The sequence below is a fragment of the Sebastes umbrosus genome, chromosome 22 (genome assembly GCF_015220745.1).
Source record: "Sebastes umbrosus isolate fSebUmb1 chromosome 22, fSebUmb1.pri, whole genome shotgun sequence".
NCBI classification, from domain to species: domain Eukaryota; kingdom Metazoa; phylum Chordata; class Actinopteri; order Perciformes; family Sebastidae; genus Sebastes; species Sebastes umbrosus.
In genome coordinates, this window is record NC_051290.1 from 20,001,138 (window position 1) to 20,028,398 (window position 27,261).

General features: G+C 39.6%; 4 protein-coding genes across 13 annotated transcripts in view; all 4 read left to right on the forward strand.

The window, feature by feature from the left end:
- Positions 1-4,362, forward strand: part of LOC119481207 (serine/threonine-protein phosphatase 2B catalytic subunit alpha isoform) — an 81,569-nt gene extending 77,207 nt beyond the window's left edge. For all 7 annotated transcript variants that reach the window (XM_037757950.1, XM_037757954.1, XM_037757952.1 and 4 more), the window contains one exon: positions 2,420-4,362. In XM_037757950.1, coding sequence (XP_037613878.1) covers positions 2,420-2,622 — 203 coding nt within the window. In that variant the 3' untranslated portion in view covers positions 2,623-4,362. The remainder of the gene's footprint in view (positions 1-2,419) is intronic.
- The window catches only part of LOC119481208 (serine/threonine-protein kinase pim-1-like), a 1,020,488-nt gene that overhangs the window by 285,705 nt on the left and 707,522 nt on the right, over positions 1-27,261 (forward strand). The gene's annotated exons all lie outside the window — the stretch shown is intronic.
- On the forward strand, positions 8,348-17,659 carry LOC119481214 (proteoglycan 4-like). 2 transcript variants are annotated; one of them, XM_037757972.1, is made up of 12 exons: positions 8,348-8,627; positions 10,927-10,983; positions 11,699-11,920; positions 12,037-12,147; positions 12,401-12,499; positions 12,853-12,891; positions 13,412-13,459; positions 13,585-13,626; positions 14,503-14,601; positions 14,727-14,751; positions 14,839-14,921; positions 16,797-17,659. In XM_037757972.1, exons 1-12 carry the CDS (start codon positions 8,567-8,569, stop codon positions 16,808-16,810), a joined length of 900 nt encoding a protein of 299 aa, XP_037613900.1. In that variant the 5' UTR covers positions 8,348-8,566; the 3' UTR covers positions 16,811-17,659. The 2 variants fall into 2 exon arrangements, with proteins under 2 accessions (XP_037613900.1, XP_037613899.1); XM_037757971.1 differs by having other exon boundaries at positions 8,352-8,627; positions 13,385-13,459.
- LOC119481220 (DNA damage-inducible transcript 4-like protein) lies at positions 24,150-27,206 on the forward strand. Its single transcript, XM_037757980.1, has 3 exons — positions 24,150-24,308; positions 24,558-24,711; positions 25,775-27,206. The coding sequence occupies exons 2-3, from the start codon at positions 24,621-24,623 to the stop codon at positions 26,263-26,265; spliced, it is 582 nt and encodes a 193-aa protein (XP_037613908.1). The 5' UTR covers positions 24,150-24,308; positions 24,558-24,620; the 3' UTR covers positions 26,266-27,206.

The window sequence follows — 27,261 nt, forward strand, 5'->3', positions numbered from 1 at the left end:
TAGTCGCTTGCTTTGACATAACCACTGCGGTTATAAAGTAGAGCATGGATTTAATTAGCGAGGGTATTTTGCTGGCGGTAAAACGTACACAATTTCAGTTTCAATGGCAGAGTCTTCCCGCTGCTGACAACATGCTCGTCTCAGTCTGCAGAGCCCTGAAACTCTGAAACAGAGCGCCATTCACTTGTTTATTCGCGTGTCCAAATTGCACCAAATTTGAAAAAGCACTCCCTCGGTTCCCCAGCAATACACCCGTCAAGTGTGAAGTAGATCGGATGAGCGGTTCTGGAGATATCCAAAGGACACACAGACAGACAGAGATTCCACGCTTCATAGTTAGATGTATCTCTATCAGCCTGGTTTTTATTCATCTCAGTGGTATTTTCATAGTGTTTTCTCTACTTCCATTATTCAGTTCAATTGAATCTTGTTCTTTATTTAACTCCAGTCTAAATCATATTGTGACCTCCACCCCTCATAACCTCCAGTGAACCCTTTAATTGCTGCATGCTCCAAGCAGACTAAACAAGTGGTTAGCACCCCAAGTACCTCTGTAGTGTCTTTGTACGTGAGCTCAGTCTCAACGTGGTTCTATTTTGTGGAAGTGAATGTCTCAGTGGGCTCCACTCTAGTGTTTATTTCCCTCCCCTTTGTTCTTTTTTGTCTCTTTGATCATTCTCCTTCTTCCCTTTTTTGTCGTTTTTTAATCTGTGACGTGACGGGGCGATCTGGATGTTTCGGGTCCTCAGGTGTTCTGGGATGTGCCCGAGTCAAGATATTCTTTAGTATTAGCCATATTTTAGTGTGCATACAATGTTTAAAATTTACAAAATAGCAGTACAAGATGGCCATTAGATGGTCGGAAGTCTTTCCACAGATTTAAAGCACGGATTGATGGCACAGTGAAAACCTGTTGACCCTGATTCCAGGAGCACCCTCTATAGATTTAGAAGGATTATTCAATCCTTTTTGTCTGTGCAGTTATATATCATTTTGAAACTTTGATAAATGGTGTTAATGTGTTGTCATTTCATAAAAATGAGTTATATCCTTTTTTATATTAATTGTTCATCTGTTATTAAACCACTAAACATTCAAAATGATGAATATGTAAATATGCTGTACGATACATGCTGTTGTTCATAAAACGCATTTAAATAATTATATCAATGGTTGAAGATTCAGTTCAGCCTTATGAATAGTACACATTTGTGTTGCATCATACATACTGTATGTCCAGTTGAAGGATTAGTAAACATTTTGGGAAATATACTTATTTACTTCCTTGAGTTAGATGAGAAGATCGATACCTCTCTTATCTTTCCGTTCAGTATAAGGCTACAGTTAGCTAAGCTTGGCTAACTTCCAGAGAAGTGTTAAATTGACTTGCTACTGCGCCCTGCCACATTAAATTCCACATAATGTCACACCTTTTCTTACACTTTTGTTTTTTGTACAGATTAAACAGACATAATTTAACATGTTTAATAGGCAGATTTTGGTACCTTCTTCTCATTCAACTGTAACCTGACCTGCCAGATGGTTTTGTTACAATGAACAATCTGAGAAGCAGTCATTAGAAACTGTTTGGAAAAGGGCAGGCACTTTCAAAAAATACTTGGCAGGCGATTGGATGAATCATCTGTCAATCAAACTGTTGCCGAAGCCAGTCAGGAGAAGAGCGAAAACATCTTTTCCATCGAGAAAAGCCTTTCAGTGCCGTTCTTTGCTCTTTTTTCAATGAAGAAATACTCTCCACTTCTGATAGAACTGATGCTATTGCAGCATCTACGCTAATCTCTTCAGGTGCCGCCATTGTTGTTTTGAACAAACCGTCGCCTCTCTATGCCACTTCACACACACCTAAACGACGCCCGTAGCTGCCAGTTGCTCCGCACAGGACGTCGATTGGTCCGTGCTCTGGTTCGCTGACCACAAACGCATTACTTGAAGCCTGACAAGATGAATTTTCGTGTCACATGTGATCCTGCGATTCTCGCGCGATCTTGTGACATCGTGAGAAGCCAGCTGCCATGCAAGGTAAATTCATCTCTACCTAAGCAAGTGAAAAAGCATATTTTCCAAAATGACAAACTATTCCTTTAAAGTAAGGTCATAGGTGATGATTAGTGTTAACAAGCCCTTCATTTACTCATTTTTCATGGATGACTTGCAGTTGAATTAGCCAACAGCTCCTCAGATGCCGTCTGTATGTTGTCGTTTTCTCAGTTGAACAAGTTTTTTTTTGTTACAACAATTCCATGAACCGAGACCAAACCAAAGATAAGACAAATCTGGTGATGTGTGGGTGAATGTGAGCAAGTGTGACCCCATTCCTTTTTTAATCATTTCATCTCTCCCCTCTAAAACCGCTCCTGATTTCTCCCCCATTTTTTCCCTTTTTCTCGCATCTCAACAGCCATCAAAGGCTTCTCGCCCCAGCACAAGATCACCAGCTTCGCGGAGGCGAAGGGCCTGGATCGCATCAACGAGAGGATGCCGCCGCGGCGAGACGGCTTGCCCTCCGACGCCAGCCTCAACTCCCTCAACAAGGCCCTGTCTTCGGAGACCAACGGCACGGACGCCAAAGGGAGCACCAGCAGCGGCAGCAACATCCAGTGAAGGCCAACAGCGGGCGCCACTTCGGCCGACGGAGCTGCCTCACCACGGCCCGCCACTGCAGAGAAGGGGGTGAAGGAGTGAAAAAGGAGGGGGAGTGTGGAGGTGGGAGGCATCTATGGCTCACACTGGGGGGACATCTTACTTTCTAGTCTTTGGATATGCCTTCAAAATATTAGTTCATAGTCAAATCTGCTAAGTTATTGCCAGGTCACATTTCTGAACGGTCAGGCCTTTATTGTGCTTGATTCTCCACCACACTGCAGTATGTCAAAGAGAAAGAGAGGGATACAGAGAGATCTTTGAGGCGATTTATTTTCTTTTATTTCTTGAAAGACCCCAGTCGTGTAACTTCTTACTAACTATTGTACGTTTACAGAAATACAGCACTAAAAAGGACAGAACATGAGATAATGTTTTTAACATATAAGGGTGTACAAACTAAATAAGGACTATTTATTGATAACTTTTTTTTTGTTTTGCTACTCTTATAAAATAGCTCTGAAATTAATTAGGCAGTCTTAAAAAGAATGTTGCAATGTTGTCGAAATGCCAAATAATGGAACGTTTTATGGTTTTGTACATATTATGCTTACCTCAGGTTCTTTTGGTGTGTGCTTTGACCTGATTTTTCTGTATAATGGCTAAATAACTCGGTAATGAATACCTATTTTCTTGAGTTTCATAACTGGAATTTACATTTTACCTATCTATCATTTGCAAATATGTTTATTTTTTGTCTCTTTTGGAAAGGGGTGGGGGGGGTAGATTTATCGTGGCTTGCTGGAATTGAGTGTTAATTTTATCTCTTTTTAAGTATTGCGAACAAAGTAAAAATAGAGAACCTATATTGTGTAAAAAAAAAGAATACAATAAACATAAAAGTGTCTGCCTATGCATGTTTTATAAAAATCAAACAATGGAAATAGAAAATCCGAATACCTTGGCTGTGGAGGCCTGTTTTGAAATATACTGCGCTTTAGTGAACATATACTGGAAACGTATACCTGCATACTTTCAATTAACACCATGATGCTCTATGCCTTCAACTTCTTTTGTAATTGAAGCATTTAATTATCTACGATGGATGAGAAATCATATTTTTAACCTGCGCTTGTAAGTGCACACAGTCCAATTAAGCATGTTTGACAATTCTTGTGAGGTGTGTGGTTACATGTGTAACTCAAAAATGCATGATTCGCTGTTTGTGTCATATAACAGGTAAATCAGTTTTGTTCTGTTTTGTAAATGTGCCACAGAAAGTGTAATTTGATTATTATTATTATTACTATTATTATTATTATTATTTGGAACTCTGCTTTGTATATCAGTTACAGGTTTGATACTGCTCAATACTTTAAGATGAAACGAAAAAAAAAAATAACTTCGATCTTTTTTAAGAACTGCTTAAGTGCCCAAGTAATTCACTACACGACATGAAGCCTTGCTTTTGTAATTTAACTTCAAAACTGTTGGCAGATGAGGCATGCACTTGCAACTATGAAAAGTATTTTATATAACTGTTCAATAAAAATGTGCATGAATTTCAACTTGAAATGAACCCGCTTCTCCTGTATGTATGTATGTATGTATGTGTGTGTGCGTGTGTGCGTGTGTGTGAGTGAGTGTGTGTGTGTGTGTGTGTGTGTGTGTGTGTGTGTGTGTGTGACTCCGGCTGTCCTACAGTCCTCCACCAATGAATATGCAACCATGTAAAATAAAATAAAGTACATAATACACATAGTCCTTTGGGCGTTTTTTGCATCACAAGTGCATAAAGCTGCGTTGTAGAGTTACGTGATGGTTTTTGTTTTCCAACAAGATTACAGGAAACGCACTCGCATTCAACCCGTAATTCAAACCTGCGAGGAAACCACAGTCACAATAGAGTCACAATAATTCATTCACACCTCAGAGGTCAAGAGGGGGATAGATGCCTGGAAAAGAGCTTTAAAGCTCTTATTAAAAACATTTTTATGTAGACAAATATTTTTAAAAATAAATAATACAACTACAGAGCCTTTAAAAAGGAGCCGGAAAAAAGTATGTCTTTTCCTGAAAAAAATTATGATTCTGAATTAATCATTTAAAAAATGTTGGCGGGTCCAAAATGAATGTTTTTGCTTATCCCTGTAGAAGATATCTGACATTCGGTTCCCACTTCTTACAAGGCTTGTGAGCCAATAGTAAAACAACTGAAACTGGTTGTGGAATAAAAAACAGTTACAGATGTAGGCAAAGTTGTTGGTAACGTTCCGTTAAAGAGAGAAAAACCAACAATGGTCACTGAAATAACTTGAAACTGACAAAAGTAATAATAAATAGAAATTCACTGAAAATTAACTAATGAAAATCAGATATTGTTTTTGAATTATGGTTCAGCAGAATCATTTAAAAAAACAAACTAATGAAACTGGCCTAGACAAAAATGACGGTAACATTAACTTAATATTTTGTTGCACAACCTTTTGAGGCAATCACTGCAATCAAGTGATTTCTGTAACTCTCAATGAGACTTCTGCACCTGTCGACAGGTATGTTGGCCCACTCCTCGTGAGCAAACTGCTCCAGCTGTCTCAGGTTTGAAGGGTGCCTTCTCCAGACTGCATGTTTCAGCTCCTTCCACAGATGTTCAATATGATTTAGATCAGGGCTCATAGAAGGCCACTTCAGAATAGTCTATTGTTTTGTTCTTAGCCATTCTTGGGTGTTTTTAGCTGTGTTTTGGGTCATTATCCTGTTTGAGGACCCATGACCTGCAACTGAGACCAAGCTTTCTGACACTGGGCAGCACATTTCGCTCCAGAATGCCTTGATAGTCTTGAGATTTCATTGCACCCTGCACAGATTCAAGACACCCTGTGCCAGATGCAACAAAGCAGCCCCAGAACATAACCGAGCCTCCTCCATGTTTCACATTAGGTACAGTGTTCTTTTCTTTGGATGCTTCATTTTTGCGTCTGTGAACATAGAGCTGATGTGACTTGCCAAAAAGCTCCAGTTTTGTCTCATCTGTCCAAAGGACATTCTCCCAGAAGCTTTGTGGCTTGTCAATATGCATTTTGGAAAATTCCAGTCTCGTTTTTTTATGATTTGGTGTCCTCCTCGGTTGTCTTCCATTAAGTCCACTCTGGCTCAAACAGTGACGGATGGTGCGATCTGACACTGATGTACTTTGACCTTGGAGTTCACCTCTAATCTCTTTGGAAGTTGTTCTGGGCTCATTGGTTACCATTCGTATTATCCGTCTCTTCAATATGTCATCAATTTTCCCCTTGCGGCCACGTCCAGGGAGGTTGGCTACAGTCCCATGGACCTTAAACTTCTGAATAATATGTGCAGCTGTAGTCACAGGAACATCAAGCTGCTTGGAGATGGTCTTATAGCCTTTACCTTTAACATGAAGGTCTATAATGTTCTTTCTGATCTCCTGAGACAACTCTCTCCTCAGCTTTCTGTGGTCCATGTTCAGTGTGGTACACACCATGATGCCAAACAGCACAGTGACTACTTTTCACCCTTTAAATAGGCAGACTGACTGATTACAAGTTTGAAGATACCTGTGATGCTATTTACAGGACACACCTTAGTTTAACATGTCCCTATGGTCACATTATTTTACATCTTTTCTAGGGGTACCATCATTTTTGTCCTGGCCAGTTTCATTAGTTTGTTTTTTAAAATGATTCTGTTGAACCATAATTCAAAAACAATATCTGATTTTCATTAGTTCATTTTCAGTACATTTTTATTTATTATTACTTTTGTCAGTTTCAAGTTATTTCAGTGACCATTGTGGGTTTTTCTCTCTTTAACGGAAGGTTACCAACAACTTTGCCTACGTCTGTAAATGGCTGAGGTGGACGGTAAGTGCCTGGCAACCATTGTGTTATTAACAATAGCACCTTTAAAAGTCCATGTGGAGCTATCATCTTTCCACTGCCACGACTTCAGTCTCTGTAAATTAGTGTTTTGCTCTCCTGTGTCCAGTTCTTCTCAAGAATTTGGCATTGACTGGCCAGTATGTAGATCCTTGTCTCTGTCCTTGGCAGTTCGGCAACAAAGGTGTTTCCTCTTCATCAACCTCAGTAACTTCTTTGATTAAACTATGAAGACTAAGCCAAGATTTCGCAAGCATACCTGTGTACACAGGACACAGAGATCTGCAGGCTTCCTCCTTTATACAAAGATAAAATGTGGAATATGTTGCAAGAGTTTTTAGATTTATTGGTTTAACTCAGCCAAACGTTTTTTCACAGTATGTGATGGTATTTTAGAAATTAAACCTCATATCTTGAAGTACATGAGCTATTAGAAAAATCCAACCTACTTTCTTACATAGTTGTCCAAATAAAACTAATAAACTGAACTACAATTTAACTAAGCAGCCTGCATTTCTCTTCCTTGGTTTCTGAAGTGTCTCTCCTTGGTCTCTCCTGCTGAAATCAAACACAATGCTCAAATGAAAGGAAGTAAACTCTGGCATCCTGTTTTTTTTGGGAGCGCCAAAAAAACAGGAGCTAGATTGTGTAGCCTCAGAGGGATAATCTGAAGACCAACTAAGACAAACACACTGCCAAAATGAAAATTAAATTAACATAGGAGTGTTCGGCTAATCTTCAGTGGTCGCAAACCTCTTCTTGGTGTCGTGTCCATGTCGTCCGTGACTTTTCAAACTATCCACTTAACTCATGTAGAAACTAGATTATTGCTTATGGTCAGTGCAACAGTGCACGGTAACCCATCTGAGGTCATCTCCATGCTTTCTGGAGGCACTGTTTCATAAACAATGAAGAATAGTAAAAGCGTCATGGCTGGTATTTGAGCTGCTCCCCTGGGAACACTTGCCTCTTTGACATTATTTAAAGAGGACCTATTGTGCTCATTTTCAGGTGCATACTTGTATTTGGGGTTTCTACTAGAACATGTTTACATGCTTTAATGTTCAAAAAAACACTTTACTTTTTTCATACCGGCTGTGCTGCAGCACCTCTTTTCACCCTCTGACTGAAACACTCTGTTTGAGCTCAGTCTGCTCTGATTGGTCAGCTGGCCCACTCTGTTGTGATTGGTCAACCGAACGAAACTCTTCGGACTACGCTCTAGCTCCGCTCTAACTAGCTTTGTTTGAGGGCGTGCCAAACGAGCCGCTAGGCAATGTGTGTTACTTGGTGACATCACCACGTTGCGGAAGAAAAGGTGGGACTTCAAGCAAGACATTTCAGGCAGTTCGGTGTTTCTGTGGGGGAGAGTAACTCCCTTTGGCGTTTGTAACTTTGCTAACCTTTTACATGAACTAAACACTATACAACACACTAAAGGAAAGGGAAAAGGCACAAAAAGCATAATAGGTCCCCTTTAACAAAACAAACTGCCTTTTTGTGATTGTTTTTGTAGTTTATGTTGTTGATGCATGCATATGACAGTTGATATGGATCTGAAATGTGTGGCAGTGTGTGTGCATGTGATGCAAGTGGTTCCAAAGTACTTTAGATCTTTGTTTTTCTCATCATACAATTGCTCACATACAGTTCCTGGATACCACATTGTTTATTTAAAACTTGGTTGACATCCTTTACCTGACTTGATCACAAATGAAATAGTTTTTGCACCAGTACGTCCCAGTCTCCTCCCAACTGGTAAAGTGGTGTCAGAGCAGGAAAAAAACAAGATGATGGGAGTTGGCGATGCATTCAAACACATTCAAACACATTATTCAAAACTGAAACTCTTGTTACAAGTTTGCACCCACTGACTGCCCTGTGCTGGTCTCCACAGCCACCCACTTGTACGTCAGGAGGGAAGCCAGTGTATTTCCTCCCGTTCTTTATCTAAAGGAAGTGCCAAAATAAGCATCAGCAGCGGAGCGCCCCGAGCACCTTTTCCACTGGCCACTCAGTTGGAGTCCGAGGAAGAAGTCGGAGGAGTTTGCGGCCGTGGAATCACCATGAAGACCATCAGGGTTCTTGTCCTCCTCCTGCTAGCGTCTGTCCATGTCTTCACACCAGGTGAGGGAACCATTCAAACTGCTTTTGGCTGAGATGCTGTTAGATTTAACAGAATCAGAGCTTAGGGCCTTTAAAAGTCTTCAGCTCTCTTTAACTAAGATTAGTTAAAGTTTCAGCCTTGTTTCTGTGTACTATCAGTGTGGAAAGGATTACAAAATAGCCTTCTTTACTCATGTTTTAAACTAATTTGAATGTAATGTATTATAGTCAAAACATTTCCACAATTAGGGTTTCCTATCAAGTTGATTGGCCCCATTGTGAGAAAATACAATAACATTTTAATAGTTGTTCTGATTGATAATGTTGTAGGTTTTAATTGTGTTTTATTCTCTTGTAATTTAGTTTTGTTTTGGTATGTGCAAAGATAAAGATCACAGATAAGTTCAAAAGACACTCACACTTTGAACGGTACCTCGGAGACATCCACTCAAACAGTGTATTTCCGTTCATTCAGGCTGAGATAAGCTGTGTGTTTCTGTGTGTATGTGCCTTTAGATGTCCTTTGTACTAACAAGTAGAAAAAAAAATAAGTCTATTTTGCCATGTTTAGTCAAAGTGAAGGTATAATATATTTATATTATGAGCGTAAGATATCAAGCGTGAATCAAAACCACAGGAATGAAAAAAAAACCAAGTGCCAAATGGGTGTCTCTTGGTTGAAGGAACGGAAAAAGAGGGTGGCTCTGGAGTTGTTTGTTTTCCTTGTGCGGAGCCAAAAGAACTTTTATCTGTTCTGCGCTGGGCAGATATGTGATCTAACAGCAGATAGCCAGTGGGAACCAAACTGCCCCCTCTCTCACAGAGACAACCGATCATTGTCCTGAGACCCAAATGTACCAACTGGCAACATATCTACTTCCAGCGTTTAGCAGTAAACATCTGGAGGAAACACCCTCGCCCCGGCTGCTGCTCACCCAGCAGAGGCATTACTCAACTTTATGAGCTTTTTTTCCCCCGCAGCATATAAAGAAAATCAATGACAAGAAAATTAACAAAGATTTCTCTAAAGACGGACCTTTCAACACTGACAATTTACTTGCTTATGAAAACATGTGATTTGACTTGGACTTGCCACAAAGGACTGTAGACATGACTTGAGGTTTTACTCAAAGGACTTGAGACTTTAAAGTGACACTTGCACCGAAATAGTTGAGTTGACTTTAACTTGTCTCGAATGACTTAAAGGACTTGAGACAGACTTGAGATTTGCTTCAAGACTTCACTATGAAATTGCTTATAGGACTTGAGACTTGACTTGTGACTTGCTCCGAAATACTTGAGGCATGGCTTGAAGACTTATCTCGAATGATTTTTATATGACTTGTGACTTGACTCAAGACATGCTCCAAAGTACCGGAGACGTGACTTGGACTTTTCTCGGTTGAGAGGACTTATCACTTCACTTGGTACATGCTCCAAAATACCGGAGACCTGACTTAGACTTGTCTCGAAGGATTTATGGGACTTGACTTGTGACTAGATCTGACATACTCAGGACTTGGTTTTGGCTTGTCTGTAATGACACAGGACTTAATAAGACTTGAAAATTGAAACTTTACTTGGCACACGATCCAAAATACTTGAGGTTTGACTTGGATTTGTCTTTGTCTTTTTAATGATTTAAAGGACTTGAAATTTACTGATATGACATTAAGATTTAAGGACTTTAGACTTGACTTGAGACTAGTCCAAATTACTTGAGAATTAAGTTGGATTTGCCCACATAGTCTTAAAAACAGCTCTGGCAAGAAGAGCTGCTTTTTCTTCCTGATGAGACTCGTGAAGCCAGACAGAGCTGCATGCGGTCGGTGTTTCAGCGTCTGGTCTGGTGAGAAATATGTTGAATGGTATCCTAATTGACCGCAGTGAAGACAGGATGCTTAGCTGCTTAGGTCAGGGGACAACAATAGTGTTTGGGACAGGATGCAGCTTCACACTGTTGCAGCGCTTCAAGCAGAGGATATCCACCTCAACACGCCACGACCTCCACCACCGTCTTGACTCCTCATCCCTAGTCTGACACTTGGAGCGAGGGCATCCCTTTGTCTCGGGACGCTGGGCTTTAAAGCCGTGCCAAACAGGAATGATGCAAATATGCAACTGTGAACCTAAAATAGAGAATCTGTCGGAGGAAATGTTTTACATAGACAAAGTGATCCTGGTGTTTTTTTGATGGAAGCATTCTGAATACTTAGACAGCATATGAGGATGTAAAGCATTGGAGCCAGCATGGCGGTTTGGTGATCGCAGCTTCTGGTTACTGTGTCGGCGCTCAAATAGTTGTGTTTCTGCTTTACAGTTTCATCAGATGACACAGTTGCGCCGTTAACAACACCAGACCCAAAGTTGACAACATGTAAGTATAGCATTAGCATAGCAGTTCTACACTTTGGGAAATACATTTATTTGCTCTCTGCTGGAGAGACCAATATCACTCTTATATGTGTAAGTTCAATACAGTATAAGGTCAGCAGCTGGTTAGCTTAGCTTAGCACAAAGACTGGAAACGGGGAAACAGCTGGCTTGGCTCAGTCCGAAGCTGACAAAAATCCGCCTACCAGTATCTGGGGAGTGCAGAGCGACGGCCATGAGCAAGCCAGTGAGGCACGCTTAAATGCACTAAAAGCACGCTCGGATTACAACACATAGAGGGAGAGCGACTTCATTCTCTGCTCAGGTAGACATTACACCACTATGGTTGTTTGCTGCTATATTAATGTTCTAAATATCGCATCTAGAGCACCTTTAAATAGTAGGCAGATTTTGTTATCGTTGGACAGAGCCAGGCTAGCTGTTTCCCCCTGTTTCCAGTCTTTGTGCTAAGCTAAGCTAACCAGCCTCTGGCTATAGCCTTATATTTAACAGACAGATACCGTATACGAGTGGTATCGATCTTCTGATCTAACTCTCCACCAGAAAGCAAGTCGTTTTTACGCAGTAGACAAACTGCGCTGCGTGAACTCTGGTGTGGGTCATAGTGTAAATTGAGATTTTACATTCCTGCATCTTTTCTTTCTTTGAGTTTCTGATTTTAGTTTTCTACGTCAATGTCTCTCTTTGTATATCAACAGCATCTGCAGCATCAGTAAAAACCCCAACAGCAGCCCAAAATGCAACCTCAACAGTAGTCCCAAATGCAACACCAACAGTAGCAACAGCAGCGCCAGCACCAGCACCAGCAGCATCAACAGTGCCAGCAGCAACAACACCAGCACCAGCACAAGCATCAACAACACTAGCCCATGTACCCTCCACTGCTACTCGTGATGCCAACAGCAAACCCAATGGAGCCGGTGAGTGTGCATATAAGTGAAGTGTACTGAAGATAGATATTCATGCTCATGGGCTTATAGACCTATTTTACTATATTCCTGAAAAAGGGTCTTTAATTTCCTTTTTTTTCCCCAAGGAGAACGTCAGGTTTCAACCCCAGCTCCTACGATGACTGCCTCAACTACAGCAGCATCTGCAGACCAAAAGGTTGCGACCTCTACATCTCTAGTTGTCACCCAGACGGACGGTAAAAGTTACACTTTCTTAGTTTCTATTTTGCATTTTTTGAATTGGTTTGGGGATGATACACAGCCGTATATCACAATTTTAACAAGGTTTACACACATTCTGCGGCACAAAGACGAGCAGTTAAATGGACTCTGTTGGCCTGACGGTGATGCTTTGTTGCATCATTGGGTCCATGTTTGTGAAATTAGTTCATCCAACATCTGTCAGATTCGTTATATTTCAACGATATTTTGTTTTCTTTTGTCTATTAGCTGAGAAAAATGACAGTCTGCGACCAAGATCTCATGGACAACAATTAAGCCTTCCTGACCCAGAAAACAGCTCTTTGGTCGAGACAACTGAGCCTCGAGGTAAGAGACTCGGTACAAGTAGTACATCATCAGCAATTTCTAATTCAGACAGATAATAACATTTTATAAAACTTTATAAATTCTGGGTTTTTCTGGCATGAGAGCAAGGCGTGACCATGCTGGATGGAATGTTTTTAAAAATGACAATTGTATTTAAACTAATTTGAGTATTGTTTGGATGCGATGAGAGCACTGAAAAACCAAACACAGTCAAAGGTATGACTTAGCATCACTTCTTGTTTTCATGGTCGTCTCAAAACCATGTTAAGCGGTTAAAAGCGTTTTTTATGAATGTTAAATGCAGACTTAATCATTTTTCCATGTTTGACTCAAATGATCTTTATTTTCTGCAGGTACAATTAGTCCTCCTCCTGCCCCAAGTGGGCCTAAAGGTACAGTATACATTATATACATTTGTACATGCTTTGTCTTGTATAGAACAAGCAGTTCTCTTTCTTCTCCGTTTATTCTTTACATTTATGCATTTACATTCAGAAATAAAAATGCAAACGCCAGCACCGTCACAGAAGCGTAGCCCCCCCCCCCCTCCCGTTCCCCTCAGGTTAGCACTGTTACCTCTGTCAGCACTGTTGCCTTCGTTGTAACTGTTAGTGCTGTTAGCAGCATTAGCTACGAGCCGCCGGCTCAGCCGTCGCCATGTTGAGAGCCATGCAGAGGCAATAGAAATGCTCCCAATCTCCCATTTAGCACCTTTAATGTATTTTTTATTAATACATCTATCTGTGTGGATAGTAGTTGGATTGTAAAACACTAAAACCAGCAGATTTCTAATCTTTGTAGACACATTTTGATATAACATTGATTGACTTGTAATATTTTCATTGCTTTATTCAAGTAAATAATTCATTAATTTCAATATTGTAGCACCAAATCAAATCATTCCATCTCCAGGGACGCCACAACAGCCGGGTATAAAGAACAATGACACGAAAGGTGCTGGTAAGTTCCACTGTACTACCATACTGTATATGGTTATGCTGCGTATGAAGCCATGAATAAATGAAATCATATCAAATCATAAACCAGATGCAGGAAGCTGATCATAAAACTCATTGTTTTGAAAGGTCCTCAGACTGGCAATGATGAGAAGGTACCCCCCAAATCAGGTAATGTACCAAACTTAACTAAACTGTACTTCGCTGAACTCGTTGGTCAAACACCACAAACCATGCCACAAACACTTATTGGTGATTTAAAGACAGATTAGAACAAAGCACTATTGACAATATTTCAAATAGGGATGACAAGTTTTTGGCACTACAGCGTGGAGGTTTCAAAGTTACATTATTTGACTTGATTGTGAAATGGTCATTTAAAGGGGACATATCATGCTCATTTCCAGGTTCATGCTTGTATTTAGGGTTTCTACTAGAACATGTTTACATGCTTCAATGTTAAAAAAAACACATTATTTTTCTCATCCTGTCTGTCTGAATATATCTGTAACGTAGATACAGAAAAGCTCCGTTTTAGCGCCTCTCTCTTTAAGAGCCCCTCCCAAAAAAGCCCAGTTTGCTCTGATTGGATTGTGAGAAAAATATGGTGCACCTTTGCAAAGGTAGTTCTCAAGCTGTGGGTGGCATATTCTAATGAGCCTGCATGTGACATAGGAATGGTAGCCAAATCTGAATGGCTTGTTGAATCACTTTTTTTTCTGATCGTAGGCACTCCAGATACCAAAATGTATGTGCACAAGCACTAAAAATTTCAGTTTTTCATGACATGTCCCCTTTACATATCATTACATTAGCTTTTAAGTTTTGTTTTTACTTTTACAATGTAGTAGGCATAATAGGCTCCTATTGACTAACATCTATGGTGCTTATAGCGAATGATAACGCCCATTTAATGGCCTGATAACAGTCAAATCGGTTGCCTTTATTTTTAACTTTGAGGTGCTGCAACTGCTACATCATTGGTCCACCATTTGACATCAAACTAAATTGATGCTGATGACCGTCTCGTTCAAATGTTACCCTCAGACAAAAGACTGTGGTGGATTGTGCTGCCGGCCCTCCTGGTTGCAGGTGCTGCTGCCATCGTCCTCAAATTCAAATGCAAGAAGATGCACGATCACACAGGTACGCATACAAGTAGGCTACAGAATGTACTAGCATGTATCAAATGTCAAACTGCATATTGTTTGATTTTGAAATGAGAAGATTTTTTACATTGAATGCGTTGTCTGTTGTCTTCTCTTCAACAGAAACCATTGATAATGGAACTGAGAAGTAAGTTTAAACTTTACAAACTCTATTTGAAAAGCGTGCGAACAACTAAAGCATCATCCCTTTGTTCTTTCTCTAACTTCCCCACAGCGCATCTTTCCAGAGCAGAACCGAAACCTCCAAAGATGGTGTCATGCTCCTCGGAGTGAAGTCATCAGCTGGGGAACAAAATGGTGAGCTGCCCTTCCGTCTATTTCCTGCGATAGTTGCTTCCAACTTCGTTGTTTATGCGTTCTTCCATCACTTTATAACGCTGTTTCTCCAGACACAGACTTGCAATGATTCCAGGGAAGTTACCAAGCTTTTAATATCTCATTGTACTGCACAGGCTTTTGGGGCTTTGCTGGACAACAGAAGGTGTTTCCTGTGATTTCGCGCCCCCCCCACCCTCGAACAAGCAGCAGGGCTTGAAAGATAGGGACTTCCTAACATAAACACAGATTATTTTGGACAGCGGCTATTGTGCGGCCCGTAAATGTCAGTGTGGCCCAGACACTGTGAGGCGTGCGCATGTTTGTTGGTGGGGGTGAATGCATGTGCACATCCGCATGTGTCATACAGTACGTGGTTTGTACATAGACTCAGTGCCCCTTCACTCCACCCATTAAAAAAAAAAGAAAATCTGGGCACTAAATGTCCTACATTCCTTCCCTAATACAATCAGACCTAGATGACTTGGCTGCGAGCTTCAGAGGGAAATGGAGTCATGCTTTAGGAATTTTGCTGAGGAAGAACGTGTTTATGTTGTTATTTCTTTGGATTGTAGCTTTATAAATTCTTATCTGATCGCAAAACGTGTTACTCATACACGCTACGCACTCGTAAAACCTCATAATCCCACGCTCAAAGCTCATTAACAAAAACTGCTGAGTTAATGAACTTAAAGGGGAACGCCACCTAAATTAAGTTATTTCCTTGGCATAGGAATCAATATTAGTGAACATAAGCAACTCTCTCTCAAAGCCAGAAACGTTAAGTAAGTCTCAAACTTGTGATATCATAGGGTATAAAGTCTGGAGCTGCTCCATAGATAATGAATGGGAGAATATTTCGTGGACCCACAGAATGTTTCTTTTCTTTTTTTATACCCAAATGAGCTTTATTCTATTGTAGTGTTGTCAGTTGTGAAACAGATAATGTTCCCATATACTCAGAACATCCCCCTGCGTAGAACATCTCTCCCAATTCATTGTCTATTCATTGTCAGCTCCAGACTTTATACCCGATGACATCACAAGTCTGAGTTTTAGCACTCTAGTTTTAGGATTTGGGAGAGAGCATAGACTGTATAAGAAGTGGATGTAGTGCACCGTGACGACACAAACTGGTTTGTTGACTGCCGTTTCGAAGCCTTGAAGTCGGCATTTTGGCTGTCGCCATCTTGTTTTTTTGCAACCAGAAGTGACACGAGGGGGTGGAGCTAAGTACACCCGAACGCTGAATGAGACATTTTTAGGCGACCGAAAAGGTTATAATTAACTTTCATGAACTGAAAGCACACTGTGAAATGGTTAAAGTTGAAAGACGAAAACACGGACAACTCCCAGACCGGACAACACCGTGGTAGCGACCTGTCAATCACAAGGTAGCCACTCCCTACAGCATGCCCTGCTTTATGGTCTATCTGACTCTAAATGGGACCATAATTTACTAAATGAACATCATGCTGTATTGAAGGAGGCTTGAAACTAATGATTGAGACCATAAACTCATGTTTACAATGTTTACTGAGGTAATAAATCAAGTGAGAAGTAGGCTCATTTTCTTATGGACTTTTTGCAACCAGAGGAGTCGCCCCCTGCTGGCTATTAGAAAGAATGCAGGTTTAAAGCACTTCCTCATTGGCTTCACTTTTCAGACCCTGGAGTTGCCCACCTGGAGAGAGTTGCTCATGCACAAATGATCTTCTCAAAACAGCATTTAGAGCATTATTTTTTTTAGCATTTTTCGGGTTAGGTGAAGGTTTAATTTTTTGGATCGCACAGATGTAATTTTTTTTTATATCCTTGTGGTTTCATCATTTGCCTCTGTTGTTATGTATGTTTCAGCTGCTGCAAGATAAAAAGAAGAAAAAAAGTGGCAGCAGCATCCAGAATGAGTCACACCTGTCGCCCACGCACTGATGATCTGGAGGAACCGTTTAGATGTTTGATTTTGTGAATTTTGTAGCAGATGATTCTGTATGCTAAAAGCAGTTTTGTTTGTGACTGTGATCATAAATCTCAGAGTAAGTGAACATTTATTTTCAACCACAACATGTTCCTACGGACTTAATACAGTCAATGTTTGAATTGATAGCTACTGTAAGCAGATAAAACACTGCCTGTGGAATATAGTAAATGAACTTAGTCTTTATTTCAGTATACTGTTGACAAAAACACACCTAAATACAGCTCATTTCTGTCTATATGTTGGGCCACAAAACACATCTTCTGCACAGTGCACTGACCTCACGTCCATCACTTATTTGATGTAATGAATCATTGTTCATTTCATGGTTTTATAATTATCCTTTGGTTATGTTCGTACCCGTCATTTATGTGCTTTGAACTATTTTGTGATGTTTTTGGGTTGTTGTTGTTTTTTTTTGCGTGTCATTCAATTTCACCAATAGATGGTATAAGAACAGGCTCTTTTGAGGTGTACTCATTTTTACTTTTCATGTATCTCTGTAAAGTATTTCTAAAAAAAGGTTGTTAAATATTCCACCAGGCTTGTACACTGGAATCGTTTTTGCTGAAGGAGGTTTTGCAGTAATGGTGGTTTTTAATTGTTTCAGTAAATATAACATTCAAGCACAAAGAATAAGTAAAGCAGATGATGGGGATTGTATTTAAAGACACTGGAACTGCTTTATGGCTGGAATTTGTTGCTCTCAACCTCAATTTCCTCAATAAATCACTAGAAAACAGTTTGGTTGTGCAGCTTCAGTTCATCAAATCACATTTTTAACTTGTTTTTGGTTATTTGTCTGTTAGTTTGGTTTAATATCACAGATGTTGAATGACTTGAAATAGTTCTTTGAGTTTTGAAAGCTTTGCTCTGTGAGATATTTGTTGTAAAATCACCCTTCGACAGCTGACATTGGTCTTCATCATTTTCAGCCTCTATATTTATCATTTTTTCTCAGTAATTCTGTCAGTTTAGACTGAGAAAAATCTGCCATATTGCTCTGTGCATTGCTTGTAAATGAGGTTTAATGCTCTGAATGTAACCCGGATCAACACCAACAGTGTCAGCTCAGTGATTCACCACTAGATGGAGCAGACAGTCAACACAAAACCAAGAAAGCAGCCATGATTCTGCCCCAGATTATAAACTGGTGTTTATTACAGAGAGGTTGTTGACAGAGGAGTGAGATGTAGGCAACCGGTGTCAAGTCACACGTTCATTCAGTGCAGGACAGATATGCACTCATAAACAAGATCTTTTTCCATGCATGGAACTAATTAAATGTCACAGTAGCCTATAAATTCAAACGCTTTTTGCCATTTTGTGGTCGTGACCTCCATTTTTAATTTGATTCACACACCATGGTTATAGGGACCAGCTCTCTCTGTGGCCTTTGTAAGCTGAGACCGGTCAACAGCTTCGACTGTGGGCACATTTCCCTCAAAGAGACAGTGAGCAGATGGGCAGAAGGCCCATAACACACAACTATAATGCCAGCTGTGGCACGGGTCGAGTTACATTCAGGGTGTCATGCCAGGCCTTTCTCCTTCAGCTTCACTCGATAATTTATCCAGTGTTCAGGGTTCTCCCTCTTTAGGCCAGATATCATCCTCATTTTCACTTTCAATTTAAAGTGGATCTAAGTGTCTGAAAAATCTATATTAGAATTAATTTCAATCGAGTGCCTTTTTCTGTTGTTACAAAATGGAGCCTTTCTGAGTATTGCCTTTGTAAAGCAGCAGTCTTGACTGAAAAATAATCCTGTTTGCGAGAACTAACTTCCGCATATTAAACCTCTAAATCTGTAATATTTGCAGCACCACAAATAAATTACAGATTAGAACATAAAGAGTGTTTCTCGGGGAAAAACACATCTTGACATGGTTACAATTTCCATCAGGAAATGGGATCCTCAGATTGTCTTGAATTCATAAGTTACACAATAACAGGACCAAATAAAAGCTGAAAATGTTATTACTAGTGAAGCTCCTGTGTATGTATGGAGGACGGGTCCTGCCAAAATCAATAAGAAATAAATGACTCAATAAATTAATGAATAGATATGCCCTTAAATATACAAAAATAATATTAAAAATAAATGTAGGCATGAATTAATTAACAAAATGTGACATAAATTGATATTTCTGTTTTAATTTGCTTCTCTATTTATTTACCTTTGTATTCATTTCCCTATCTATCTACTCTTCTATTTTTTTATTTTTTATAACCTTTAAATTTTTTATTTATTTTTGCACTTATTTTAGATTTTTTACTTATTTTTAAATGTATTTAGTCATTGTTAAATTGCATGTATTTATTTATGTATGTATGTATTTATTTATTTATTCTGCACGATTTTCCCCTTTGCATTTCCCCCCCTGTTTATTTCCTTATCTACTTCTGTATTCTTTTATTTATACATTTCTTTTTATATTTCTTTATGCATTTCTGCCTCATTTTGCAAATGAGGGGGCTGTGAAATTGCAATGTCCGTTGGCTTCAGTTGCCCTTTGGTCTGTTCTATTGCATCATGCTGCTCATTTGTGCCAAAACTGCACCGCTTTCTCAGCTACCAGTAACATGTAGGAAAGTCAAATTATTCCAACTGTAAGATATCATTACATCAAAGCTGCATTAAAGACAGCTGTTAACATCAGCAGGATTTCGTAGGTTTGCAAGGACATCTATCTCTAATCAAGTAACAGTAGATGCTCCTTTTCACAACTTTGGTCATGAATAAAAGATGAATAAGTGGATATTTTGTGTCCTGGCTCTAACAAAGAAAAACATATTACATATTTTCAACTTACTGGAAGGAGCTCTTACTCAGCTGTGTGCAAGGCACTGATATGCACGAAGAATTCTCCTGCACATGCACCCAGCTATCTCCTGTGGTAGAGAAGTGCAACTCAGCAAAAGAAGGCTCCTGTTGTTAAATTTCATGGGGGGAAGGAGGAGGGTGCGACAAGAGGGCACATTTTCACTGAGCGGGGAGCGGTGCCAGACTGGCATACTGGGCGTCTCGATGGGGGATAACAGAAGGTTCATGGATGGATTAGTAACCTGAAACACAACACGTTTTATCTTCTGCCTCAATAAGGGAAACAGGAGTTGGCACATGGAAGAAATTCGCAAGGCTGACTCGCCTTACACTACCAACACGGGTGTGAAGGTCAAAGGCCGAGGTGCTTCACATTACTGTCCTGGTTTCTGCTCTTTTACTGTATATTTCATCATCACGGCAAAGATTTATTTTGCCAAAGTCTTTTCCAGTGTGACAGGAGCACAGGAAGCCACAGACAGATGGGGTTGCACATAAAAAAGCAAAGGCATAATGTACTGCCGAGGCATGGGAAACATCTTAAGCACTGACAGCAGCAACTGGATTGATCTTGCAGAGATCTGACATTTGCTGTAAACACATTGGGTCTCTGGAGCGTCTAGCTGCAGAGTATTATTTCATGCATGAGTGCAGAGATCACAAGGGCTTTCTTTCTGAACTCTGTTTGAGCTGTAAGGACAGTCAGAAACTATACTGAGCTCCATATACTATCTGAATTGTAACTTTCTCATTCTGTACACTTATCACTTTGCCTTTGTTTTTCATTCTTAAAGGAACAGTGTGTAACATTTTGGGGATCTATTAATGGAATATAATATTCATAACTATGTTTTCATTAGTGTATAATCACCTGAAACTAAGAATCTTTGTGTTTTCGTTAGCTTAGAATGAGTCTTTCATATCTACATAGGGAGCGGGTCCTCTTCACGGAGTCCGCCATGTTTCTACAGTAGCCCAGAACGGACTAACCAAACACTGGCTCTAACGAGAGCCTTTGCATTTTTACGTAACCTGAAGGCCACCGTAGTTCTCTGACAGCCTTGTGAAACTGCGGTAACGTGAGCCGCTGAGTGCAAAACCGTGGTACCACCAGCCGCCATCTGACTTCCATTGCTCCTAAAGTAGTGTTATTATGGTAAGGATGACCTCTGAGCGAGGCGAACGGCGTTACCACGGTTTTGCACTTGGCGGCTAACAAAAAATGGTAAATTGATTTGCATTAGTCTTGCGATCACTCCAAGCGTTTACCGCAGTCTTGCAAAGAGAGGAGTGAGCGGAGAGATACTCAGTTGGTTGCAATCTGCAACCACACCACCAGAAGCCGACAAATCCTACACACTGTACCTTTAAAATGGCATGTTGATCTGTTCTCAAATGATTTTCCGTTGTATAAATGTGCTGCTTCTTAACATTGGGAATAATGTTGCTCTCACATACATATATGGTCATTTCATTACCCTGAATTTACTGTTTTATATATATAATTGATGTACATCTACTGTAGACATTGCTGTAATCAGGGCACTACTATATTTTCACCCAGTTAACCCACATTGTTGCAAATTATGACAGCATCTGCAAATCCGAGTTGGACACTATGAAGACAGGCATTGTGTCTACTATAAAAAAAAGTATATTTTTTTCCTCTTCTTAAATGGCTCACTGAAGCTCACTCTCAAGATACTAGTTTTTTATAGGATATAAAAAAAATGTATTCTGATCTTATTTTACTTCACTGACCTGCATAGATGTCGTTTTAAACACGTAACGGGTCTATTCCAGCTCGTTAAGTTTTTTATGACAGTGTGAAATGTGGGTCTGAATTGTCAGCAACTGTAGTGACCTTGTATATTCAACATGAATGTAGGTCAAATCCTCATTACAACCATGTGATAGTGAGCGCTGATGCGATGCATTTTTGAACTGTCTGGGTCAGAAACCGGTTCTTCCTTGCATAGCCTACATTGCAGCTGATGAATGATCAAATAGCCAATATTGTTATCATTGTTGTTTTTTTATCATTTTAAACAGAATCCAAGGGGTGTAAATTTAATTTTAATAAATTTAATACATATTTCAAGTACAGTAACATGACAAAATATTCCCGTAGACCTCAACAAACTTTTTCATATATTTTAATTATTTTTTTCCATATTTTCTTTTTACAAATAAACAATTAAAATAAAGATATATATATATATACATATATATATACATATGATATATACACATACATATATATATATATATATTCACATAAAAACCTGCTAAACCTAATATCAAAGCCTTTTGCACATAACTTAAACAAAAGCCTTGCTTATCTAGCACTTTACCCAGTATATACCTGCATGCACAAAGGCAGTAACACTAGCTAAAGCATGTGACTTTTTTTCTGAGGCATATCTGGTTCTCCCCATGTGACTGTAGGAAAGCTCTCTCTCTCTCTCTCTCTCTCTCTCTCTCTTTCTCTCTCTCTCTCTCTCTCTCTCTTTCTCGTCCACTGGATTCCATTACCCTTTAGCCAGCAGAGCTGCTGGGAGGTAGCCTAAGAGGGGCAGATCCAGTTACTGGGAGAAACTTTCTGTTGGGACAGTGTATGATGAGGGATAAACTGCTGATGAGCTGAACAAATGGGCTCAGTGTTTACCTGCCAAGTGTAATGTACAAATGTATACACATACAGTAAAGCTGGTCGAGTCGGTGCTTCCTCCTCCCGTATGTAAAGTAGGCCACAGATGTCTGTGTTTTAGACATCCATTTGGGAAAACGTTTCTCTTATTTTGCACATAATTACATGCCCGTCTGATGTGAAAGCCACTGAGAATAGTTTTCATTCTCTGGCTTTCTATTTTTGGGGTACTTTTCCATATGGCAACCACTAATAATACTTTATTTTGCTGCAGACCCTTTGGCCCTCTGGGATTGGTGAGTGAGGACTACAAAAAATAATGCTCTTGAGGTCAAGATGTTTGAATGTGTTAATCCTGCTGAAAATGCTGTAGATTGTTCAACAATTATTTTTTAAAATTGGGATAACTACAACATTTTATGCATGATGTTAGTTATCTGACTTTTATTGTTCTGTCTATAATAAAACCATATTGGTATCTACTACAGTACTTGGTTGTAAAATAGATTTAATCATCTCTTTAGCAAAGAGTAAAAAGAAAAAATAGTTATTTCCTTAGCATTTGACAACAGCATGGCACACTGTCAAAGCCTCATGGGAGATGTAGTAGTTGTTGAATGCTGTCATAAAAAACATTGTTTTATCTTTGCATATGGGTCTATTTTATTCATCTTGTGTTGAAAGAATATGAACTCTGTATTATTGCATGGTTGTACTTAACTTAACATACTTGTATTTGATGATGCAACATTTGAGTTTAAATGGACTATTTTGAACATTGACATTGAATACTGACACTAAGTAAGTCTTTTAATGAAATATAATGACCAATATGATACATCATCCAGTATAAGAGGTTGGTTGTCATTCTGTATTTGATATGAAAAATAATATTTAATTGTGTGTTTGCCATTCTTAGTTTAGTTTTGGTCACTTTCATGGTGTCAGTATTGCAAATCCTATCAAAGCTCCATTTTATCTTATCTTAAACAGGTGGATAAATAATAATAATAATAATAATACTTATAATTATATTAATAATAATTAGATTGGATTAGATTCAACTGTATTGCCAATGCACATAGTACAAGTATAACAAAATGCAGTTTTGCATCTAACCAGAGTGTAAACTAGTAAACTGCTAAATATGAGGATATACAGTATGTGGTTTATATACATATATACAGATTGCCGTTAAGGTGCAAAGGATAGACATATGTTATATTCTGATAAATAAGAGTTAAGTATTAGTTGCATACTGATGAAATCTTGTATACAAAATGTTGTGTAATAATAATAATAATTATTGTAATTATAAACTTTATTTATATTGCACCTTTCATACAGGATGAGTAGTTCAAAGTGTTTTACAAAACAGTGGAGAAACAAAAGAATAAATAAATAAACAGACAGATTAAAACATGAATAAGCAATAAAACAAAGGAAGGCATAAGAACAATAAAACATGTAAAAGACAAGAATAAAACAAAGGAAAAGTGCCAGTTATTTAAAGGCTAAATAAACAAGCCCTGTGTGGAAATAAAATATAGGGTTGTAGTAAATTAATCCCAAAAAATCCCTCTTTTTTTCAAAGCAAACACCAAACTTCACTTCATAAACTTCATCTTCCTCGTCCATGTAGCAACACAAATATTCTCCCCCCAAGTACATTGGTCAATTATTTAATTCAAACCCTCTTTGGCAGCCAATCAGGGAAGAGCTACGTATGACGTGGGGAGGCGTGTTCTGATTGGTCAAGCCCTCTGGTCAGCTGAGCTGGATGAGAGATATAAAACCTCCTCAGAAGTTCAGTCAGCTGCAGTTTAATGTGTCTGTATGTATGTGTGTCAGATTAATAATAACTTATTTATGAGAAACCGTCTTAAGTAAATAATTTTGCACTAAATAATATTTAAGGTAAGTCATTTAATATTTCAAACAAGTGTCTGTTAGCTAGAAATGAGCAGCTAAAGAGCTTAAATAGTTAACTTCTGTTTAGTTAGGACGGGTTAACTAGTTGTCTACTTGTGGCTAACGTTTTATTCTGACAGTTTGAATCGTTCACATCATAAAGTAGCAGCCTAAATGAGCCACCTGTCTTTTAATGAGCTAAAAACAACACTCTTCTGACTGTTGCACTGACGCTGCTATGTCGTTTTCTTCCAGGTATCTTTGCTAAAACCAGAGGAAAACAGCCCACTCCTGCCTGGAGAGATCAAGTCTGTCACCATGGTCGCCACAAGCACTTTAAAAACCAAGAGCAGCGAATGCATCTCAGATCTGTTTGACCGAAGATATGACCAGGCTTGCATTGAGAAAGGTAAGCTAGGTGCTATAGCTTTTTCTCTGTGTTTTTGTCTGTATAGAGAGAGAGATTCGCCAGTTGCTGGATACTTCCAGTGGTAGGTGCTTGTTTATCCCTGTGTGGTGCATGGCTGCAGCAGTGGAGGGGAGGGGAGGGGAGGGGTGAGGAGAGGGAAGTCAACAGAGGATGAAGTCATCCCTTCAGCCTGTCTTCACAACAGCAGCAGCATGTGGATAATAGCCAGACATTTCTTTCCTGTCCAAAGCTAAATTATTGTATTGCAAAACCTATAATGTGATGGTTTGATTCGTAAATTAATATTTTGGATGCTGTCTGGCTGTGATGTTTATCCTTCTTTTTTCTCATGTGATTGTTGACTCACATCCACACACTGCAACCAGAGGGGATGCAAAAGCAATTCCCTCGATCATGTATTTATTTGTAGTTTAGGTGTGGTCAAAAATAAATAAAAAAATGTGATTTGTGCATGTCTGCATCTTGAAACAGCCATTTATTGTCTTTCTGTTAGTATTAAAGAGGACCTATTGTGCTTTTTCCCTTTCCTTTAGTGTGTTATATAGTTTTTTTTGCATGTAAAAGGTCTGCAAAGTTACAAAGCCCAAAGTCTACTCCAAAGGGAGTTACTTTCCCCCAGAGGAACTCTGCTCCTGAAACGCCTCGCTTGAAGTCCCGCCTTTTCTTCCGTAACGTTGTGATGTTACCAAGTAACACATTTGCATAACGGCTAGCTTGGCACGCCCTCAAACAAAACTGGTTAGAGTGGAGCTGGAGCGTTGTCCAAAGAGTTTGGTTCAGTTGGCCAGTCGTAACAGTGGGCCAACTGACCAATCAGAGCAGACTGGGCGGGGCAGAAGCTCAAACAGAGCATTTCAGACAAAGGGTGAAAAGAGGTGCTGCAGCACAGCCGCTATGAGAAAAGAAAAGTGTTTTCTGAACATTACATGTTCTAGTAGATACCCAAAATACATGTATGCACTTAACAATAAGCATAATAGGTCCTCTTTGAATATAACATTGGCATTGGTCCCTAAATGTTCAACTTGCATTGTTTTCCCAGAACTGGATTTCTGGGATCACTGCTTGGCCGAACCCCAGAGGAACACGGATGCCACTGAAGACCGAACTTGTCAACAGCTGGCCAAAATGTTCGAAAACTGCCTGTCACGAGCCAAAAAGACGACGCTGCACTGCTCCTCTGTGCTGGTACCAGAGAAGCTCACACGTAGAATAGCTCGCGAGGTCCTGCGGCTGGCGTCCTGCGAGCCCTGCGGCCTGCGCGGCTGCGTCCTCTACGTCCACCTGGAGCTGGAAAAGGGCTGCAAGCGGCTGGAGCGCATCGTGTACGACGCGACCGTGGTGCCCACGTTTGAGCTGACTCTCGTGTTCAAGCAGGACGGCACCGCCTGGCCCAGCCTGCGGGACTTCCTTTTTATGGGGACCTGCTTCGCCCCGACTTTCAGGCACGTACTTAAACTGAGTCCAGGTTTCCGACTTGTGAAGAAAAAACTGTACTCCTCCTCGGCTGGCACCGTGGTAGAGGAGTGCTGAACTATGGGAGGGATTAGAGCGGGATATCGGGTTTCCAGTGGGTAAAAGCACTTCTGCCCAAATGTAAATGACACTCTGGTGGTGTCATATTTTCTACAGTGTTTTTGTACAATACAGTTTGTCAGTTCAACTATTAGTAGCCAGTTTGGAACTTGGGATGTAAAGTTAAAAGCTTGATAGTTCTGGTTTTGGCTTCAGTGTTTCTAAGTGCATTTTTTTTTTTATCAGCACAATTGTAATATCCTGAATGTTTTTTCTTTTCTAATTGGAGCATTTGTTGCTCAAACACAATTTTAAACTGTACATTTTGCAGATGAATGTAAAACCATGTTCACGTCAACATGTTTGAGAGGGACATACTGTGGGTACACTTTAGTTAAAAAGACACTAGCCACTTTGTTGATGCGTCTGTGTTTCCATATCCATTGAATGTGTTCAGCAGCAGTAAACACACCTGGGCTTGAATAGGAGACTGAAATGTAGTCTTTGGGGGCCATATGTAGCTTGTTGTGTAATGCTGTATTTAGAGCTGCGGATGAAGACTGAATATCTTGTGAAGATGCTGCTGTCATGGTGTGGGCTTCTCACACTATAGGGGAATGTGGATGCCTTAAATGTCCTAGAAATGTACTTTTTTTTTTTCACTCTGAGCTGTTTGATGTAAACGTTTTATGCATTTATTTTTTTTACACCCCCTCCCCCAGACGCATCTTTTCAATGCAGAGCCTTTATAGACTATTAAAAGGATGGTTGACCCAAATGTAAACACTTATTTGATTTTATGTAATTTTGTTAACTCGGGACGTGCAAAGAAATTACTGAAGGTCCAGCTAGCAATTCAAGGTTTTTGGTGAATTCCCTACAGTTTTTTGTTCTTTTTTAAAATGCCATTTGAACAAAACTACGTCTTGTCTATTGGACAATAAAAAATTGAAACCTTACTTTACATTTTTAGACTCGTTTGTTCAGTCATAGATAATTGCTGAGTGTTTTCTG